This window comes from Gadus morhua, chromosome 13, assembly GCF_902167405.1.
Source record: "Gadus morhua chromosome 13, gadMor3.0, whole genome shotgun sequence".
Classification (NCBI taxonomy): domain Eukaryota; kingdom Metazoa; phylum Chordata; class Actinopteri; order Gadiformes; family Gadidae; genus Gadus; species Gadus morhua.
In genome coordinates this window covers 5,816,479-5,837,723 of record NC_044060.1, presented here as the reverse complement: position 1 = coordinate 5,837,723, position 21,245 = coordinate 5,816,479, and the positions used below count along the sequence as shown (strand labels likewise).

The following is a 21,245-nucleotide window of genomic DNA, read 5'->3' as shown; positions in this document are numbered from 1 at the left end:
CGTGACAAACAGATGGTCTCTGCAGGAGCTGCATCTTGTTTTCCACTTGATCACTCTCTCTCCCCCTTGCTCTTTCTCTCTGTCTCTCTCCCGCCCCCTCTCTCTCTGTCTCCCCCCTCTCTCTCTCTATCTCTCTCTCTCTCTCTCCCCCCCCCCCCTCTCTCTCTGTCACCCCCTCTCTCTCCCCCCCCTCTCTCTCCCCCGCTCTCTTCTGCACTGCCCTCTCTTCCCCCCCTCTCTCTCTTTCCCTCCCCCCCCTCCCTCTCCCTACACCAACCCCCCTTTCTCTCCCTCTCCCTCTCTCTCCCCCCTCCCTCTCTCTGTACCACCCCCTCTCCCTCTCTCTCTCTCTCCCCCCCTCCCCTCTCTCTACACCGCCCCCTCTCTCTCTCCCTCTCCCCCCCCCTCCCCTCTCTCTGCACCGCCCTCTCCCGGCCACCAGGGGGTGGCGGTGTGCACGGCCACCTGCCTCCAGCTCCACAAGAGGGCGGAGAAGATCGCTGCGGCGCTGATGGAGAAGGGCAGCATCAACACGGGGGACAACGTGGTGCTGCTGTACCCGCCTGGTGGGTCCGGGGCCTCAGCCTGTCTGTCTGTCTGGGTCTGTCTGTCTGTCTGTCTGTCTGTCTGTCTGTCTGGAGCCTAGCTTGGTCTGTCTGTCTGTCTGTCTGTCTGTCTGTCTGTCTGTCTGTCTGGAGCCTAGCTTGGTCTGTCTGTCTGTCTGTCTGTCTGTCTGTCTGTCTGTCTGTCTGTCTGTCTGTCTGTCTGGAGCCTGGCTAGGTCTATCGTTCTGTCTGTCTGCCTGTCTATTCCTATTTGTTTATCTGTCTGTCTATCTATGTATCTATGTATCTGTCTGACAGTTTTTTATCTATCTGTCCATCTGTCCATCTGTCGGTCTCTCTCTCTCTCTCTCTCTCTCTCTCTCTCTCTCTCTCTCTCTCTCTCTCTCTCTCTCTCCCTCTCTCTCTCTCTCTCTCTCTCTCTCTCTCTCTCTCCCTCTCTCTCTCTCTCTCTCTCTCTCTCTCTCTCTCTCTCTCTCTCTCTCTCTCTCTCTCTCTCTCTCTCTCTCTCTCCCTCTCTCTCTCTCTCTCTCTCTCTCTCTCTCTCTCTCTCTCTCTCTCTCTCTCTCTCTCTCTCTCTCTCTCCAGGTATTGACCTGATCGCGTCCTTCTACGGCTGTCTGTATGCCGGCTGTGTTCCGGTCAACGTGCGACCCCCGCACCCCCAGAACCTGGGGGCCACCCTGCCCACCGTCCGCATGATCATCGACGTGAGTCTACCCAAGAACCTCCATGGCTCCACAGAACCACAGAACCAGGATGGTCGGTTACATGTTGATGCTGATGACACTGTGTGTGCGTGTGTGTGCTTGTGTGTGTGTGTGTGTGTGTGTGTGTGTGTGTGTGTGTGTGTGTGTGTGTGTGTGTGTGTGTCTGTGTGTCTGTGTGCTCTCTCCAGGTCAGTAAAGCCGCCTGTATCCTCACCACTCAGAACCTCACCAGGATCCTGCGCTCCAAAGAGGCCTCCGCCTCCGTCAACATCAAGACCTGGCCCACCATCATAGACACAGGTGAGGGGGGCGGGGCCATACCTCACAGGTGAGAGGAGGCACAGGTGTAGGTGTCATGTGACTCTCTGATCTCCGCGACGTCACCTCCTTCTAGACGACCTCCCCCGACGGCGCCTACCCCAGATCTACAAGCCCCCCACGGCCGAGATGATCGCCTACCTGGACTTCAGCGTGTCCACCACGGGCATGCTCACCGGGGTCAAGGTACGACGACCTCTGACCTTTAAGCCCGCTCCTGACGCAGATCAGACCCAGCTCGTGTTGTTCACCGCCAGTGGTCCCTCTGAGGGGAAGTGGAAATAGGGGCGTTCAGAATGGGGGAGTTCTTGGAAAGCGTGTTTTGGCTAAGCCCACTCGCTGGCGTCTGTTACCAAACAGGAAACTTTGTAGCGGCTACCCAACGGAGTTCAAATGTGACGTTAATTAGTTATACAACCCTTTTTGTCTAAAGTGATTATTATATACATATATATATATCAAATATATAATTGTTTTTGTTTGTTTATATATTGACTCGGGTTCTACTCACGTCCCGGCTTAATCATACGTAGTACACACGTCGTATCCCGAGCGGCTAAGTTGCGGCTCAGCAGTCAGTCAAAGGACGTCGGAAGGCTTGGCTGACGGACGGGGGAGCTCTCCGGGGTCGTAAGAGCCCGAGACATTGCACACATTTGCATACGCGATGTGATTGGATGACGGATCCGTCGCTGCCGAAAAAGTTGAACATTTTTCAACTTTTTGACGGAGCGAACGGATCCACAATGCATTGCCCGACCGTCCCCATTCAAAGTCAATGGGGATCAGTCAACGGACGGAGGCAGTGGGCACGAGGCGTTACCCCGAGGCGGCAGATACCACCTGAGCCGCTAAATGGTGAAGTTGGGCGGATCCTCCCTCCCAAGCCACACCCATAGCGACTTACTAGGTGGAAAAGTTGGAACGCGCCTATCGAGGCTCTCTCCTCTTATATATAATGGAGGTTTTGATTGATGACTCGTTTTTCTTTGGATGTAAAAAGCAGACGGCCTTATCTCATAGAATAGTGCCTGACGTGTTGTCTGCGTTCTCAGGACATGTTTATGCGTTCCGAACCGAACGCCAGTATGGAAAGTGAGAGGCATGAACTCAATGAGTAGATCTCAGTAAACCCTTTCAGACGGAGAGGAAAAGACTTTCAGATGTAAATGTTTTTAATTGAGCTGGTTACAGAACTGACTCCTAGTCTCTTCTGAGTTCCCTACTCTTGTTTTTCTAGTTCCCTTCTCATTCGGGTCCTGTGTGTTTTCGGTCGTTATGCAAGTGCTTTATTCATGCTGCGACATGTTTGGGCAAGACCTCCCTTGAAAAGGAGATTCTCTATCTCAATGGCACTCTCCTAGTTAAAAAAACTTTGGTAAATATAATAATACTAATATTTCTTTACATGTATATAGTGCTTTTCAAGGTACCAAAAGCGCTACACAGCTATACAGTGAAGGGGGGACCTCACTAACCACCACCAATGTGTAGCACCTACTTGGTTGACGCACGGCAGCCAATCGGCGCCAGACCGCTCACCACACACCTAGCTTAAGGTGGAGAGTGAGGGAATGTATGCATCAGCCAACTATACCGATATGTCAGGTCCCTCCGTGCAGTCTGAGCAGCGTGCGATGGAGCCTGCCCCGGTCGGACCCTTCTCAACGTGCCCCTGTAGAGGGGGCTGGGTAAGGGCTTTAGGCCCGACATTAACACAACAACAGAGAGGGGAGTGACCCTCGTGGAGACTTAACGGGCCGGCCGGGGCTGAGCCAGCCATGGCGGGAGAGGCCTCCCTGATTGGGGGAGAGGGGACACGTTGAAAGGTTCTCAATAAAGGAACCTACACAATGAAGGGGTCAGGGGGGTTGACCCGGCCGCGGCACCAGAGTTCTAGTCTGCAGTGGAGATACAAAGTCTCAACGAAACGTGACAGAAGATGTCTGAGTTGGAGAGGAAGGGAGCGATCTCCAGGTACTAGGATCATCTGTACAAAGGCTTATCTAATGAACTGGTGAAGCACAGAATATGATATCATTGGTGGTATTATTACCGAGATGGTGTGTAGTCTTGACGCGCTTGTTCTGTCAGATCTCCAGGATGATCTAATCAGTGATTATTATCATGGAGATGTTATGAACCCTGATCCCCCTCCATAGATCTCCAGATCTCCAGTATATGATATAATTAAGCAATATCACACGAGAGGGAGCAACGTTGTCGCTCTATGTCAGCGCTGCTGTGGTTTGGAGCCGGAAGCAATCACAGCAGCGCTGATATAGAGCGACAACGTTGCGACCTCGAGTGTGATATTGCTTTTATACAACAGTTTACTGTTGACAATAATAAATGACAATAGATTGTGATTTATTTGTTTATTTAATCATATAATAAATGAATGAAATTGCTTCCGCCAACAAAAATGTATTCCCATCGAGCGGACTGTTGCCAAGCAACATATAAACAAAACACCCAACAGTTTATGTCCGTTGAAGTAATTTGGTTGCAGCTGGAATGCGGAGGGATTTTGACAGTTGGTTTACAGTTTGCTGAACAGTCCGAGTGATGTCGGACGCTCGTATCAGCGCTCCCGCAGAGCTCATGGAATGTCTCTTGTCCAATCAAATCACTCGCTCGGAACCGCTGTTGTATAATCAGTGATATTATCATGGAGACGTTATTATGAGCCCTGATGTTCCCGTCCTCGCAGATCTCCCACGTGGCCGTCAGCGCCCTCTGCCGCTCCATCAAGCTGCAGTGTGAGCTCTACTCCTCCCGCCAGATCGCCATCTGCCTGGACCCCTACTGCGGTCTGGGCTTCGTCCTGTGGTGCCTGGCCAGGTACGGCTCCTCCACGCCTCCCCACCCAAACCACCCCATTACCATTCAGGGCATTTAGCAGTCGCTTTTATCCAAAGCGACTTACAATAGGTACATTGGTCAGAAGAAAAGGAAACATTATATCTTAGTCTATGCACTAAGGATGTTCATAGAACCAAGTGCCAAGCACCCATAACCGCTAGGTTATCCCATTCCCTGTTTACAACACAGATAGCTAGGATAACATGCTACACAATGTTAAGTACTATTTTTAAGTGCCAGGACGACAACATACAATAAGACCGTGATAGGGTTGTGGGGGTAAGGGGGGAGGCTATGCAGAGTCCAGGTGATCTCCACAACCCCGACATCTACCTGCACCCCCCTCTGATACCTCCAGCTCACCCCGTCCCCGTCCCCCTGTCTCAGTGTGTACTCAGGCCACCAGTCCATCCTGATCCCGCCCTTCGAGCTGGAGACCTGCCTGTCGCTGTGGCTCAGCACCCTGAGCCAGTACCGCATCCGGGACACCTTCTGCTCCTACTCCGTCATGGAGCTCTGCACCAAGGGCCTGGGAACGCAGACGGAGCTCCTCAAGGTACGGGTTGAGGCCCGCACGCGTTCTGGGGAGAGTTGGCGGTGGGACGCACATGATAACACAGAACGGACCCCATGACGCACACAGACTGTTCACACACAGACCGCACACAACGGACACAAACGGACCGCACACAAGGACACACACAGACTGAACACAAGAACGCACACAGACTTTACGCACACGTGGACACACACAGAGCGTGATCATGGACGCACACAGAGCGTAATCATGGACGCACACAGACTGTACGCGTGGACACACACTGTAATCATGGACACACACAGAGCGTACTCATGGACGCACACCAGTGGCGGCTGGTGGTTTTTAAAGTGAGGGAGGAAGGACTGCGCGCTTGGTTGCCATTGGCCTGCTTGCACTGTTGGTGTATGGTGGCATAAGAATGTGAGACTCAAGTTGTTTCAGGGTGTTTTGGTGAACTACAAAATAGCAGGGAGGGAGTTATGTGAATAAAATGTATACAAAGCCACCAGTGGCAACACCGTAATTTGAGAAGGAAAGGATGCAAAGCATATTAGTCAAATCAGGCCTACTATTGATTTGTAAAAGTAAATAAAAAAATCTGGGCCTATCATTGGGCCTATTTTTGCCCTCACTGACTGAAGTTATTTAGCTATGTTTATTTTCAGTTACAATTGTTTTAAGAAAAGACTCAAGAACCAAAGTGATGCCATTTAAAATGCATCATGCTCTGAATCATTCACTAACACCCTTTCCACAATATCAAACAGAGCGGTCAGAGTAACAAACTAGTAAAAGAACAAGAACATTATTTCAAAACTATTTACATGAGCTGTAAGCCTAACTATTCAGATTGAGGGACTTCATTTATAGATCAGGTCAATCCTCCTTGCTGTTTGCGTTGCGAAGACAACATCAGTGAAACCATGAACAGCCCACGTTGGAGATTTGCTATTATTCATAAGCAAACAAGGCCAGCAATAAAGTCGATTGCTTGTAATGCTACCAGTAAGCCATGCGTACCTAGCAAACCATTTAGCACTCCCAACACTGACGTTGCCATTACTTCTGGTGACTTGATTTTGGGAAGTGGTCTACCTCTTTCTTTGGTCGCTAACTTAGCACTGTAACTGAATGAATGGAATGATTTTTGTAATAAGACGTTAACAATGTCCTCCGTTTCCAATGTTTCCATTGTTCATTTAGGATCTCGCTATCGCAGATTTCACTTGCTCTGCGTCTCGACAGCACCGCGGCAATGCAGACCGGGTTTGTTATCGATAGCGTTGCCAGATTGGGCAGATTTCCCGCCCAAAGATAATTGTCCCAGCCTAACATGGTTAAAAGTAGCCCAATTGGGTGGGGAATCTGACCAATCTGGCAACACTGCTCAACGTCCAGGGATCCTGCTTATTGGTTCATAGCGCAGACGGATAGATTTTTGCGCGAATCAGACCCCTTAAGGTCCCACCCACTCAGAGGAGGATTTTCCTCCTCTCTCCCATTGAAACCCATGTTATCCACCGGCCGCCAGTACTTTCGGGGAAATTAATGGGAGTCAACGGAGGCGGAGGGAGGACGTTCCTCCCTGAAGTAATTGTCAATAGGCGATAGGGGGTGCTAATGTCCCTTTACCCAGGGAAACGAACATTATATATTCAAAGGCAATAAAGTAGTCATATTTAAGGGCATTCATTCATTACAATAGTCTGGGCAATCTACATTTTTTATTCTCAACAATGTTAGGGAGGATATTCCTCCCTCTCCTCAATGTTGAAGCCTCCACTGACGCACACAGACCGTACACACACACAGGCCGTACACCATGGACACGCACTGACCGTTATCGTGGAAGCACACACACAAACAGGTGTAGGAGATGGGTGGAAAGCGTGACTGTGCATACACACTGAAACACAGATTAGGTGCACGACGATGGGAAAATACTCATGTGTGCACGTATCAAAGCCCCCATTCTGAGGAGCTGGAGCAGTGCGACGTTCACACACAGAATGCTGATCCGGGTGTTTCAGTCTAACGGTGTGGTGTCTCTGGTTGCTCCAGGCCCGGGGGGTGAACCTGTCGTGCGTGCGGAGCTGTGTGGTGGTGGCCGAGGAGCGGCCCCGCCTGGTGCTGACCCACTCCTTCTCCAAGCTCTTCAAGGACCTGGGCCTCTCCCCGCGCGCCGTCAGCACCGCCTTCGGCTCCCGGGTCAACCTGGCCGTCTGCATGCAGGTACGGACCCCGGACCTCGCCCCCCACAACAGATCACGTGACCGATACAAACCCGGGTTAGGGCTGGTGCTGCTGAGGTATCCAATACGAGTACAGGCTACAGACACCTGCGGAGAAGTGATGCTAGCTCAGAGTGACGCTACAGGACGTAGCATCCCACTGAGCTAGCATCAGGGCTACGTCCTGTTGCATGCTACTGAGCTAGCATCGCTGTTGTCCCGTAGCATCACTGCTACGTAGGTGTCGACGTAAAGGGGGGGGTCATTTGGCACACAGGTGTCTCCAAAGCGTCTCAAAGTGCTGTGAGCGCATTCATGCTGAGCATGGCTGGCCCTGGCGGGAATCGAACCCCTCACCCTGGCCGTGTTAGTGCCCCGCTCCCCCCGTCCGTCGTTAGGCTCTGAAGGTTGACGGTGCTGCTCTGTGCTCCATAGGGGACCACCGGCCCGGACCCCTCCACGGTTTACGTGGACCTGAAGTCCCTGCGCCACGACAGGTGAGACCCGGACAGAGGACCCCCGTGTTAGAGCTCCCGGGTTCATATTATATATGACACAGTGGTGTGTCATGTTCCCGTAGTGCAGGGTGTCTACTGATGATATTTAGTGTGTCATGTGACCCAGGGTGTCTACTGATGATATTTAGTGTGTCATGTGACCCAGGGTGTCTACTGATGATATTTATTGTGTCATGTGACCCAGGGTGTCTATCTACTATTGATACTTAATGTGTCATGTGACCCAGGGTGTGTATTAATGATGTTGATTGGGTCCCGTTTTAATGATACTTAATGTGTTATGTGACGCAGGGTGAGGCTGGTGGAGCGAGGAGCACCACAGAGTCTCCCGCTCATGGAGTCCGGCAAGGTGAGCTCCACCACAACATGGTCCCTCTGGGTGTACAGGAGGACCTCTTCCTGTGTGCAGGTGGTCTGAGATGTTCCCTCCATGCCTCCCTGAATGCCCCCGTTTTCCGTCTGCAGATCTTACCGGGCGTCCGGGTGATCATCGTGAACCCAGAGACCAGAGGGCCACTCGGGGACTCCCATCTGGGCGAGGTGAGCCATCCCAGGAAACCCTGATACTAAACACCATGTGACACAGGAGCAGTGTTATCACAGTTACCTTGAAAAAGTAATCTGATTACTGATTACTAGTTACTCCTTAAAATAGTAACTCAGTTACTTTACTGATTACTTGATTTTAGTAATCAAGTAATCAGTGATTACTAAAATCTCTGCAACAATTGTTCTTCAGTACTGGCATCGCTTTACAGGAGTCACGTGACCATAAAGCATGGAGACCAGCAGCTGTGGCGCTGATGTTGTGTTATCTGTGGTGTGTTCAGATCTGGATCAACAGCCCGCACAACGCCAGCGGCTACTTCACCATCTATGGCGAGGAGAGCCTGCAGGCGGACCACTTCAACACCAAGCTCAGCTTCGGGGACCCCACCACGCTGTGGGCGCGGACAGGATACCTGGGCTTCGTCAAGAGGACCGAGCTGCTGGACGCCGCTGGGGGTACGGTGGGGGGGGGTGCTGGAAGTTAGGGGAGGATGGGGGGGGAGATGCGTGAGTACAGGGGGGTAGCTAGTGGAGGCCAGCGGGGGTACGGGGGGAGAGGTGCTGGAGTATGGGGGGGAGAGATACCTCGACATTTGAGGAGGGGGGGGGGGGGAGATACTGGACCCCAGCGGGGGGGGAGGGGGGCGGAGGCTGTTCGGAGGCTCAGTAGGAGTTTGATGATCATCTTCCTGACATGGGGCCTTTCCTGGTCTGCCTCCGTGTGATTGGTCGATGAGTGGCCGCGGTGAAACCAGGGCCTCGTTAACCGGGCCCGTCTCTCTGTGCAGATCGCCATGACGCCCTCTTCGTGGTGGGCTCCCTGGACGAGACCCTGGAGCTGAGGGGTCTGCGGTACCACCCCACCGACATGGAGACCTCGGTGTCCCGGGCCCACCGCAGCATCGCCGAGAGGTGGGTGGTCCCCCGTCCTTCCCCTCCCTGGGGCCTCTGGCTGGGCTAGCTGAGCTAGAGCACAGCATGGCGTCAGTCGGTCAAACATACTCGATGGCCGCTACCAGGCGGTCAGTACGTTCTGATCAGACTGTGGGGCTAAGCTCCGCATAGCAGTTATGCTGCTAAGCTAAGCTATGCAAATTTTAGCATAGCAGTTAGAGTTCTACACTAAGCTTAGCATAGCAGTTAGGGTGCTATGCTAAGATCAACATAGCAGTGAGGGTGCTATGCTAAGCCTAGCATAGCAGTTAGGCTGCTACGCTTAGCATAGCAGTCAGGCTGCCGTGCTAAGCTTAGCCTAGTTAGAACTAGCCATGCTGGTTCCTGCGCCCTGACCGGCCCTTTCCCCCCCCCCCCCCCCAGCGCGGTGTTCACCTGGACCAACCTGCTGGTGGTGGTGGCGGAGCTGGGCGGCTCGGAGCAGGACGCCCTGGACCTGGTGCCCCTCATCACCAACGTGGTGCTGGAGGAGCACCACCTCATCGTGGGCGTGGTGGTCATCGTGGACCCGGGGGTCATCCCCATCAACTCCCGCGGGGAGAAGCAGCGCATGCACCTGCGGGACTCGTTCCTGGCCGACCAGCTGGACCCCATCTACGTGGCCTACAACATGTGAAGGGGTCCGGGGGCTGGACCCGGGAGCAGGGGGGAGAACGGTCGGTATGGAGAGAGGCTCCATACCGGAGCCCCTGCTGTCTGAGGGGGTCCCTGCGTATCTCAGAGGGAGTTGGGGAGGTGGTCCGTGCTCAGATGGGGGTGCACCAAGGGGCAGAGCCATTCAATACAGAACGTGCTACGATTCTGCTGGAGGGAAATGTGTGCGATGCTTTTATTTGCTCTCAGAAACTCAACAGGAAGGTTTTCCTCCTCTGATTGGGTGATGTGGAGGTCAATCATTCTTCTGACGACAATCTACCCGGAGAAGGTGAGGTCGAGGAGGGAATCGAGAACCTTTTAGACTTTAACGCGATGCGGCCGCCAATCTTTGCACTCCAGAAGTTCACCCTGAGCCTCTGAAAACAGGATTTCTTCCTTAGAATTTAAGAAAAATCCCCTAATCCAAATGAACCACCTTTTGACCATGTGCCATTCCGATCTAGCAACTCAACTATTTATAATTATAATCATAAAAAAAAGAACGTACGTTGTCCCTACTTCTAATAGCCAAATATCCATCCACCAGTCCACCATTTTGATTTACATCCTGCCTCCTCACGCATTAGCAGATCCCTGAACCCTGAAACTCTACGGTACTGAGGTACAACTGGAGAGGTCGACTTGTATATCGAACCCACAAAGGCCTTCCTGTATTTTAGAAAAACTGTGTTTCGCTGTATAGTAATGTTTTTTTTATCTGTATAAATGTATAAAAACCAAATTAATCCTCCTCAACGATGGTTTCTTGACGACTTACTAAGCTGTGCGACGAGGGAGCGGAATGGCCTTGTAAATACGGATCTAACGAGTTACACTGACTATTAGCAGACCACGTTAAAGCACTATTAGTACAAAATAAACATATATGACTATGCCATTGCACTTTCTAAAAAGAAGAATCTATTTTATTATTAGAAAAAAGGCATTATTATTACCAACGTTCAGGAATACCACTCTGAGGACCCGTTTGGGAACCAAGAAAGTTTACCAAGGGCCCCAATGTCTTTAGTGCCATGGTCTTCTTCTGCAGACTTTAGGATTCAGATCTTATCGTGGATGAGAGTGATGGGAAAACAACTTGACTGTTTTCTCTCAGATATTTCCAAATGTGTGACCGCTTTGGTACGGCTGAACTAGGTGTTCTCCACATCTCCCGAGGCTGTAGAACACCCTAAAGTACCAAGACCCTCATAGCTCTCATTTTGATCTCCTGAGGAGGTCGAACACACTAAGGTACCAAGATCCTCCAAGCTCTCATTTTGGTTTGAAAGCTCCAACCAAGGGTACTTTAGTTTAGAATTCATCAGTGTCTCATTTGTCCTTGTTCACCTGTTTTGTTATTTTCTTTGACAAAATATGACTGTAATGACTCACTTGTGTTTTAGATTTTTTTTTCTGTATCAAATCACTGGAATTAGATACTTTATATATGCAATTTTAAAATCTGAGCCACTGAAATCAGAAATCTGTTTTGGCTGACAATTACAGGTAGTGTTTTGCAGAAATAATAGGGGAATTATGTTATTTAATGTATTCGACTTGTGTTGTACAGCTGTATGCGTGGGTGCGCGCATGTGTGTGTGAGATGTGTGTGTGTGTGTGTGTGTGTGTGCTGCATATGGCTTTGTTACATCAGGAACAACATACAAATGATTTGTATGTTTCATGTAATTAATTTGTATTCTATTTGGTTTTCCTTGTACTTGGAATAATTAGCTCCATTCCTGTGAACTACTTTACGTGTTGATGTGTCTAACCTCTGCTGTCAACATGGTAATGGGTGTATTATTTTCTTCATTTTAAACGTATTGAATCATACATCAATATGAGTAAGTAGATCAAGACTCAAGTTTCAACTTCATTCACTCACAAATCACAAAAATAATTTGTTTGATGGGAAGCATTGCAATTTATTTGAACAATCCCACATGAGATAGCGCCCCTTAAAGAACACTGTGCACTTACTTAAGTTAAGAGTTAAGAGTCCTCCCAGGGTACCTGGTGTAATGGGCCCTACTTTAGGGTCCCATGTCTTACTTTAAAGAAAAGCTTTGAAGTGATTTAAGACACATTTAGGGAATGAAATGCATCCTGTTCCAACTGCTTTCAGTTTACATGCAAAGCCCTCCATGCAATGTCTGCATGACCCGCTGGCCAAGCAGAGCACAGGAAGGAGATATTGGTTTTGTTTAAAAAATAAAACACATATATACAAGTTGTATCCAGGAACTAAAACTCTGACAAGGCAGGGAAGGACCGAATGGTCGTTTGGTGCAATCTGTGAATATAATCTGTTACTATTGCTGATGTTTGTTAAAGAACTTCCAATATGGCTGACGTCGCAAACCCACTGAGTATAAAGAAGGGTTTTGGACACCACAGTGTCCATCACCGGCTCTCTGCCTGCTTCACTGGAGTCTTAAGGGCTTCCCCGGTCTCTCTGGTCTTCTCCATGAGGGGTCTTCTTACACACTATGCAATCGGTTACAGTGCAGTTCAGTCGCAGAACTCGCACAACCTGTCAAAAATACACAATGCTTATACATTTTTGTAATGATCATATGGTTAACAACATGACTATATGGCTAACTAACGATGTCTAAAAGACTATATATTATCTCATGAGTTGTCTTATGAATATTTTGTGTATGCACCCTTGATATGCTGTATATAAATTCAAGTCCAGACTGCTCTATTGACGGGCAATTTACTGACAACGGTTTGATGCTTGGGAGGTGTTTTGGATATTAATAAAAGAAAAAGAAATGGTTAAAAAGCTCTTGTCACTTTTCATTATTTTGATGATTGCAGCTTCATCACACTATGGAAATTAACAATATGTTTCCCCTTATGTCTACCGTCTTGAATACAATGGTGGCAAAAAGGCATGTCTAAATTAATTGTCCAATAACCCAAGCGGAACTTCAGAGAAAATGACTAATAACCACCAATTACGATCACTACACAGGCAGCAGTGATACCTTAGTCATGAAATGTCCAGCAGCGGCCTGGTGACAGTATGTATGGATTGTGGCATCGCTCTGGTGACAGTATGTATGGACTGTGGCATCGCTCTGGTGACAGTATGTATGGACTGTGGCATCGCTCTGGTGACAGTATGTATGGACTGTGGCACCGTTCTGGTCTGGGCAACGGACTTTTGTGACTCCAGATCCCACCAATGGGCGGGCCCGGAGAGGAGCGCTACGTCACGCGGCTCGCTGGAAAGGCCCGCCCCTTCCCGTTAGCATAATGCTGGTTGCTACATCTTAAAGCTAACACCCTGCGTACTACCATGTGCGCGCTCTTTACTCATTTTCCGCACCGTTTCCACCCCAAACATTTAAAGTGAATGAACAGATTGTCGGCGTCTACATCCCGCCCGTCCACAAGACCCGTCGCGTCGGCATCGGACAGGTAACAGTGGGGCGGTGGCAGTGTTCCGCGGGGCGGCGGACGCTCATGGCGGCGTCAGCTTCGTCGTTTCTACTCGTCGGGAGGTTGAAGCGGAGGTTCGCCTCTAATGGCTGCCGAGCCGCTGACGTCTGTCGACGCGGGCTCTGTCGTGCCAGTGACACGGCTACATGTTTGCTCACCGAGATACGGGAGCCTCCCGTCCGTCCCCGGGTAGACATCGGGGAAGCGCAGAGAGGAAAATACTTCTTTAGATAAAATAAAATGTTATTTTTCCCGCCGTGACGTCAGCCTCGATGCTAGCCTCCCGCCGCAGCTAGCAGCGTTAGCTTCAGGGACGCGGGGTGGAAACTAGTTTCCTCAGACTATCTATATTTGTGTGTTGCCATCAGGGAACACATCTGTATTTTCCCCCAACATCATGTGGGCCTTTAGGTTCGGGGAAGTTTGTTTAGACAGCGATGTGGATAGTTGGTAGAACCGTGTCCGAGGAGATAAACATCCCCACTTCTGTCCACTTTGTGTGATAATAACCTGAATGTTTAGGGCAAATATCAACTAACGGAGCGCAGCCCGTCTGCCTATAGGGCTGCGTCCCGATTCACGCTCCTTCTGATGCGTTAATACTGCTTTACTTTCTCTAGTGACCATGGAGGAGCAGGCCAGCAACGGGACGGAATCGCTGACCATGACGGTCCCAACGACCCTCACAGCCTCGCAGATCTCCCAGATAGCCCAGCAGGTAAACCGTCAAGGCCTTGATGGTGTCACAGCATATTAGTTATATTTGCAGAGAGACCATGTCCTAATTGGCGGGCCAGTTCATAAAAATGCAGTACTTGAATGCTTATTTTCATGTTTCAGTTCAACAGTATTGTTGAATAATGAATTGATCAAATGATAACATCCTTCACAGTTATGATGTACTGCAAAGTCATCTAATTGAATCTACCTCATGGCTGACGTGAAACATTGTGTTCATGATGGGTGTCAAAATGTAAATGATATCATCTGTTGAGCCCTATCGTGCATAAGCTAAACGTTTTTAGTTTAACTATCCCTGTAAATTGACCGGTCGACATTTATTATTAATCTATATACTGGTCCCTCTGTGATTATCCATCTTAAACAACGTTAGAGATATGGCTCTGAAATGTTTGGGAACAATGCTTTTGACAAACACTTGAAATACAAGCAACCATGGTTTGATATCGTTTGGCCTTCCTTTAGAGAGGCCTTCAGCCTGGGACGAGTTCATACACATACTCTGGTCCCAGGGTCTGATGTCAACATGAGCGGTTAACGTGTCTAGGGCTGTAACAAGCGATCTAAACCAGCCCTGTTTTAGTAGGAGCTAAACCGTGAGCACATCTTGTAGGGTGCTTGTATATTTGTTTTTGTTTTATAACCGGGGTATGAAATGGTCACACGTCTGTTAAAAGTTTGAACCCCTTTTCGTGTTTGTTTACTATTTTAAATCGCGTACTTAAAGCAAAGAGCGTCAACGGTTGCTGTCGGTTTGTCTCCAGATGTCCCTGGGTAACACCCCTGTGACGGTGGTGCAGCTACCGGGAGGGCAGTTCCAGGTTCAGGGTGTGATCCAGTCGGCCCAGTCCTCCGTCATCCAGTCTCCCCAGGCCCAGAATGCACAGGTGAGACCCCCTCCTTCTGTGGTGCCCTTGGGGTCCCTCCAGCGCTGCTCACACCTGTGTGAGGGTCACTATGTTGGTGTTGACATGCATGGTGCTGACGTGCACGTTGCAGAGAGGTCCTCGACTGACCCCTGTGTCCATTGGGGCTTGGGTGCATTCCAACTGAAAATGTCCCTTACGATGATACCCTTACATTACAGGGAAAGACTTGGGAGCACACATTGACCTTTTTACTCATAGACACGGCTTTTTCTGGCACTAGTGAGCAAATGCGGTTTTCCGTGTGTCATTTGTAGCAATGGGTTTCATAATACTGTTGCTTACGGACAATCCAATAAGTAGGGTAATTTCTATTATTGCCACATTTTGTGTTTGTCTCTCTTCACGCTTCCTACCTTCAGCTTTAGGCCCTTCATGAGCTGATCCTCCTACAGTCTCATTATGTTTTATTCTGATATACCAGAACATTATTTTTCTGTTGGTATTTTCCACAATATTTTTCCAGTGATAATAATGACTGAATGTAACTTCTATGGGGGTGCTTTGGGGATCTATATGTCTTAAAAAATAAACGAACAGGTTAATAATGAAAAGTTGCTTATTTTTTGCATGACCGTGCAGTGGCGCAAGTAATCCAGCAGGGGTGACAGAGAGTCGGTCTAGTCGGCCTTCTGGGGGGAAACGTCTCTGTTCAAACCTCTTTTCTTCATGCACACTTTTCAATGCTGTTGTCCGGTGCAGGGCTCTGACTCTGACGACTCGGACTCTGACGACAGCGAGACTGCAGGCCAGAGGACCCGAGAGGTCCTGGCCCGGCGGCCATCTTACAGGAAGATCCTGAATGACCTGTCGGGGGAGGAGGTGGGGAAGGAGACCTCCACCACGGTGACGGGCATCATGCCCTCGTCCACGCCCATCTACCAGACCAGCTCCGGACAGTACAGTACGTGAAGCTCATGAACATCCTTACCGTACCGACAGCCGTTTGTTGTTTCTCTTGCTGCTGGAAAATGTACTTATTGTAAGTGGCTTTGGATAAAATCGTCTGCTGAATGTAAACGTAAACCATGGGATTTATGAACACACAATATGTGGAACAGCGTCCTGGGGTAGTAATGTGGCGTATTTAAACTATTTACCGACGTTTGGCCCAAAGTTTGATAATCAACATGAGGGACAACAATGTTCCGGCACAGCGGGGACATTCAATATAGTCATTAGTTTGAAGCTGTGTTTTAGTTATGACTCTATTATTTCATTATCATTACTTTCATTATCTAACATCTTTCCCGCCCATTGCTAGCAAAAACGAAATGATCCTGCTTCCCATTAGTTTGAAGCACGGCGGGATATTGTGCATTCACCTCGAGCAGGACAGGAGCAGTCTGTGTTGCCCTGGGGCTGTCTGTGTTGGACCGGCTGGGTCCACATCGCCTTGTACCCCCCCCCCCCCCCCCCCTGGTCCTGAAAGGCCTCCCACACCTAGTTACGGTTGCTAACGTAGGATTGGGCCCTTTCAGGGAGGGGCTTCGAGGTCTCAGGCGTCCACGGCCCAGCGTTCTGACTCTGTTCGGTTCTGCTCGTCTCCTCCAGTAACCATCGCCGCCAACGGCACGATCCAGCTGGCGAACCCCGGCTCCGACGGTCTCCAGGGCCTGCAGGCGCTCACCATGACCACGGCGGCCTCGGCCCAGCAGGGGACCACCATCCTGCAGTACGCCCAGACCTCCGATGGCCAACAGATACTGGTGCCTAGCAACCAGGTGGTCGTACAAGGTGTGCAAGACATGTTGTATTGTAAGCAGAAACCCAAGCGTTCCAACATCTCTTCGGCATGTGCATGATTCTGTTCCAAATAACCTTTTTTTACGGGGGAAATATAGAAAGATTGGATTCTGTCGTTGTCATGAAGTAGCCGGTAGTTGCTAGGGTTCCCGTTGGCATGTCGCAGTAGTAACTATGAATGAAGTTAAAGCGTGATCCGTTGATTTGGATCGGAGCTCGTTAGGAGAGACAAACCAGCCGTGGTCAGCGGTAAGAAGTCCCGGCCTGTCTCCTCTGCAGGCGCCGGAGGAGAGATGCAGACGTACCAGATCCACACCCCCGCCCAGAGCTCCCTGGGCCAGACGGTGGTGATGAGCTCCCCGGTCAGCATGTCGTCCCACACCAAGAGCGACGACCCCACCATGAAGAGGGAGATACGGCTCGCAAAAAACAGGTGGGACTTTGTTTAGTGGGCCTTGGTACGGGTTAATTACATATTAAGAAGTAGGGATTTACCTACAAACCTGCAAGTAGGTTTGAGGGGACTGGTAGCCGAGGTAACTGGTTAGAAGCCGTGTGAACTGCCTGGAAGCAGAGTGAACCGGTTGGTAGCAGAGTGAACCGGTTGGTAGCAGAGTGAACCGGTTGGTAGCAGAGTGAACCAGTTGGTAGTTTAGAGTGAACCGGTTGGTAGCTTAGAGTGAACCGGTTGGTAGTTTAGAGTGAACCGGTTGGTAGTTTAGAGTGAACCGGTTGGTAGCAGAGTGAACCGGTTGGTAGCAGAGTGAACCGGTTGGTAGTGTAGAGTGAACCGGTTGGCAGTGGTGGGTAGAGTACTGAAAATCTATACTCAAGTAAAATTACTTCCTTCGAAATCTACTTGAGTAAAAGTAAATATTCCAATTGGGAAAACCTACTTGAGTAAGAAGTAAGTAAAAAAAGTACTTTGTTATAATGTTACTCAAATTACAAGTTACTTTACATTTTTGTATTGGAGTGCTTGGATCAGTGAAAAAGACATAACGTGTGTTTGGGAGGGAGAGAGAGATGCACTCTTAAAACATTTCTTCACAAGTTGCTTCATTGTGTGTATTGTTCATTAAACATACATAGGCCTACAGCAATATGTACAACAAAAAATGTAATTTAATTTCAAACCAATTTAAACCAAGCTCTGTGCATGTGACAAAAGGCAAGAGCTTTGTAGGAACACAACCAATTAAACACAAACGAGGAAGGCTCGGTTAGCAGATTGGCCGATCAGATTTGTCTTGACGTGATTGCGATCCAGCCTACGCATAGCATGCAGGCTCACTCACACAGCCAGACACAACAATAACAAACAAGTTCCTGAGTAGTCTGCAGAATACAGAGCCTGTGTAACATAGTATCTTTAGAATTATATAAACTCTAAGTGGACCGTAACCCTGCACCCCCTGGCGAAAATATCTTCCTGCGTGTCTGCATCCATGCAATCCTAGTCCTCAGTCCCGACGTAACTGTCGACTCGTCTCCTCGTCTATGGAATCGCAACAACGTTGCAACCTAGGGAGGGCGCGTCGCTAACGTGTACGCTTGTATTACAGTCAACGAAGATAATGACTTAATGAAAAAATGATAATTTTAATGAAGTCACAATGGAATTTGAAATTGAGTAAAGAGTAGAATTCTAAATCAAGTATTTACTTGAGTAAGAGTAAAATTACAGACTTGAAGAAGGAACGTGAAAAGTACTCGTTACCCGAAAAATCTACTTTTTCTGTACTTTTTTTCCCCCACTGCCTGTTGGTAGCGTAGAGTGTATGACGTCGTATGGCCTACAGAGATTTCTCATGGGTTCCGACAGCAGACGATGGTTTTGGACAGTATTTGCATGTCTACCCTGCTGCATAACCATGGATAACATTACATACAGGGACTGACTGGCATCAGGTTACCAACAATAAGCATGGGACTCATTTTAAATGATTTATAACAAGTTTAAACATCCCAGGGTTGATAAGCAGTCGGCCCAGTTTCCGAGCGTTATTTTGGCATATTTTTTATTATTCACAAACTTTGATCCAACCCGGACCTTAAACTCTTTCTCCGCTCATCTTTCCAGAGAGGCCGCACGGGAATGCCGGCGCAAGAAAAAGGAATACGTGAAATGTCTGGAAAACCGCGTGGCGGTTCTGGAGAACCAGAACAAGACTCTGATCGAGGAACTGAAAACATTAAAGGACCTGTATTGTGTGAAGACAGGATAGCGTTCCGGGATAGCGTTCCGAAACGTTCCCGGCGCGGGACTAGGATGGCCGCTCCCGTCAGATATCATGTGCTTATCTGGGAAAACCGGCTTATTTTATATCTCGATATTCCGTTTTTTCTTTTTTATTGATAGTGATACAAGTTTTGCATTACGATATAAAAAAATGAAATGGACTGTTTTAACCTGCTGTTTTTATCGAGCTAACATATTTGCTATGCTAAGTCATTTCTACTTGTGTATATTCTGAGTAAAGCAAATGTTAAATTGTGATTTTTATTACTGACACTTTCTAATTGTCTCTTTTGCTTCCCACAATATTGCGTATTATTTTTTTTCTTGCAAAAGCAATGGCTCTTTTCCACTTGTTACAGCATCCCGAGGATTTTTTGTTCACATAACGTGACTGTACCAACCTTACCAACCGACCCCATTCCCTTGGTAATAAATGTTACAACTGTCATTCTTTCTTTTGTGCAGAAGAACATAAAGGGCATTAGACCAGAGGATCGATCTGTGTTGATTTAATTTGGCTGTTACTTAGACAATCAGGGAAAAGCACAACTGTCCAGGTAATATTTATTTTGTTTCCTTTTGTGTTTTGTTCCAGTGAGGTTAAAAAAGCAAACGATGACTTTCCGATCCTGTAAGCAAATAAAATATATTTTCTGTCAAATAGGCCGGGTGTGGCTCCTCAATCTGTAACCGTAACCAGTAGGTTAAGGTCCTGACCCACCCGTCCTCACTTGACGGCCCAGCCCAGGACGTGCGGCCTGATGGTGTAGGTGACCTGCGGGGCCTCCACGTGTGAGAGGTGGAGCGAGGAGAAGCCGGCGGCCTCCAGGTCCTTCCACGTCTCCCTGGTGGTCACACAGCCGTCCCCCAGGTAGTACCAGGCCGGCTGCAGTGCGTACTGGAAGAAGAAGGTCCACGACCCGCGGGCCGAGGCCACGTGCTCCATGAAGTAGAAGGCCCCGCCCTGTAATCAGCAAATCATCTCCTCGGTTATCAGGGGTAATAAAGTCTGCTAGGGTGTTCATCAGTTGAATGATTAGACTAAATAGCTCTAGCAGGGATAAGGTGCTGTATGCATCCATAAACCATACATTAAAAACGATGTACTAATCTATGATCCTTACAGGGAGCCCTAACAGATTAACCCGGTTCAGGGAACGGATCCAAGTCGTTCACATGATCTTAACGACAAGAAACAAGACCAGAAGGGGCGTGACCTCATAACCCCGTACTTGCCGGTCTGAGGATGCGTTGCGTCTCCTCCAGGACCCGTCGGACGTCCCGGACCGAGCAGAGGACCAGCGTGCAGACCACAACGTCCATGCTCTGGTCGGCGACCCCCGTCATGTCCTCACCGGACATGACTAAGAACGCCTCGTATGTCAGGTGCGTGTTCGCCTCCATGCTCCTCCTCAAGTACCGCTCAAAGTGCGGGTTGGGGTCGGTGCAGGTCACGGTGCAGCCCCCCGGATAGAAGGGGAAGTTTGCCCCGCTCCCACAGCCGATCTCCAGCAGTCGTAGAGTGTGGTCCTTATTGGTGAAGTTGTGGATGTTACGGAAAAGGTTTCGCTTCACTTTGTGCATTTTGTCATTGTATGAAAATGTTATGTTGTAGGCGAGGAAAGGAAACACCCGTTTGTATAAACCGTACAAGCCGAGCTGCTCCAGTATCCACAGCGGCAACGTGAGCATTAAACAAAGGATTTTGCATAGTTTCATAAAAACCTCCATTACCCCGACGAACCTTCAGACGGAAGACGCTGAGACCTCAGAAGATCAAAAGATTAGTTTGTCTAAGCGAGAGCGACACGGCTCGTGTATGTTCCGAGGCCTGTCCCCCAGAGGGCGCTGTTGGGCTACAGATGATATTCCACCAGACAGTCAATCAACCAGCCCTTCATTGATAAAGTCTCTTTTCAGTAATGTGGCATGAGTGGGTCACGTGACATTAGTCTAAGGATAGATGAATAAGTGGGTCAGAGCTACAGCTGTTGTTCAGCCATCGAGGTAGAAATACAGCGCCATGCTTCACTGGTCGTTTCTTTGCTGAACCGAGGTTAAATTATGGGTGACCTATAGAATAATTAAATCTAAAGACAAAAATGTGTCTATTAAAGGGAATCTAGATGGCACACTTGGCAGACAACAGTATGTTTGTTTGTGTAAACATTTCCATAAGAAAAGAGCTATTGTACATTGTTAGAGTTGGGTAGGTTTAGAGTAAGGTAAGAGTAGGGTTAGGGTAG

General features: G+C 48.9%; 3 protein-coding genes and 1 long non-coding RNA gene across 9 annotated transcripts in view; 2 read left to right on the top strand and 2 right to left on the bottom strand.

The window, feature by feature from the left end:
• dip2bb (disco-interacting protein 2 homolog Bb) overlaps positions 1–11,509 on the top strand; it is a 44,915-nt gene extending 33,406 nt beyond the window's left edge. For all 5 annotated transcript variants that reach the window (XM_030374923.1, XM_030374926.1, XM_030374924.1 and 2 more), the window contains 13 exons: positions 443–566; positions 1,152–1,273; positions 1,462–1,573; positions 1,668–1,777; positions 4,305–4,435; positions 4,844–5,012; positions 7,059–7,229; positions 7,664–7,725; positions 8,038–8,095; positions 8,212–8,286; positions 8,577–8,751; positions 9,084–9,207; positions 9,613–11,509. In XM_030374923.1, the coding sequence (XP_030230783.1) occupies positions 443–566; positions 1,152–1,273; positions 1,462–1,573; positions 1,668–1,777; positions 4,305–4,435; positions 4,844–5,012; positions 7,059–7,229; positions 7,664–7,725; positions 8,038–8,095; positions 8,212–8,286; positions 8,577–8,751; positions 9,084–9,207; positions 9,613–9,865 (1,686 nt within the window). In that variant the 3' untranslated portion in view covers positions 9,866–11,509. The remainder of the gene's footprint in view (positions 1–442; positions 567–1,151; positions 1,274–1,461; positions 1,574–1,667; positions 1,778–4,304; positions 4,436–4,843; positions 5,013–7,058; positions 7,230–7,663; positions 7,726–8,037; positions 8,096–8,211; positions 8,287–8,576; positions 8,752–9,083; positions 9,208–9,612) is intronic.
• Positions 11,510–11,572: 63 nt separating this feature from the next.
• LOC115557259 (uncharacterized) lies at positions 11,573–13,021 on the bottom strand. The gene is made up of 2 exons (XR_003979169.1): positions 12,888–13,021; positions 11,573–12,424 (listed from the first exon to the last, which is right to left on the bottom strand). It is a non-coding gene; the product is annotated as an uncharacterized LOC115557259 (long non-coding RNA).
• Positions 13,022–13,146: 125 nt separating this feature from the next.
• atf1 (activating transcription factor 1) lies at positions 13,147–19,663 on the top strand. 2 transcript variants are annotated; one of them, XM_030374936.1, is made up of 7 exons: positions 13,147–13,323; positions 13,965–14,062; positions 14,850–14,972; positions 15,714–15,915; positions 16,566–16,769; positions 17,037–17,190; positions 18,841–19,663. In XM_030374936.1, exons 2-7 carry the CDS (start codon positions 13,970–13,972, stop codon positions 18,983–18,985), a joined length of 921 nt encoding a protein of 306 aa, XP_030230796.1. In that variant the 5' UTR covers positions 13,147–13,323; positions 13,965–13,969; the 3' UTR covers positions 18,986–19,663. The 2 variants fall into 2 exon arrangements, with proteins under 2 accessions (XP_030230796.1, XP_030230797.1); XM_030374937.1 differs by having other exon boundaries at positions 13,148–13,323; positions 16,566–16,748.
• Positions 19,576–20,822, bottom strand: LOC115557256 (methyltransferase-like protein 7A). Its single transcript, XM_030374938.1, has 2 exons — positions 20,236–20,822; positions 19,576–19,963 (listed from the first exon to the last, which is right to left on the bottom strand). The coding sequence occupies exons 1-2, from the start codon at positions 20,728–20,730 to the stop codon at positions 19,727–19,729; spliced, it is 732 nt and encodes a 243-aa protein (XP_030230798.1). The 5' UTR covers positions 20,731–20,822; the 3' UTR covers positions 19,576–19,726.
• Positions 20,823–21,245: the final 423 nt, after the last annotated feature.

Bases quoted from the DNA above. Each gene is read 5' to 3' on its own strand.
- atf1 (XM_030374936.1), top strand. From the start codon at position 13,970: ATGGAGGAGCAGGCCAGCAACGGGACGGAATCGCTGACCATGACGGTC. The intron at 15,916-16,565 runs GTACGTGAAGCT...CGTCTCCTCCAG, and splicing joins GACCAGCTCCGGACAGTACA to TAACCATCGCCGCCAACGGC. The intron at 17,191-18,840 runs GTGGGACTTTGT...TCATCTTTCCAG, and splicing joins ATACGGCTCGCAAAAAACAG to AGAGGCCGCACGGGAATGCC.
- LOC115557256 (XM_030374938.1), bottom strand. From the start codon at position 20,730: ATGGAGGTTTTTATGAAACTATGCAAAATCCTTTGTTTAATGCTCACG. The intron at 19,964-20,235 runs GCAAGTACGGGG...TGCTGATTACAG, and splicing joins CGCAACGCATCCTCAGACCG to GGCGGGGCCTTCTACTTCAT.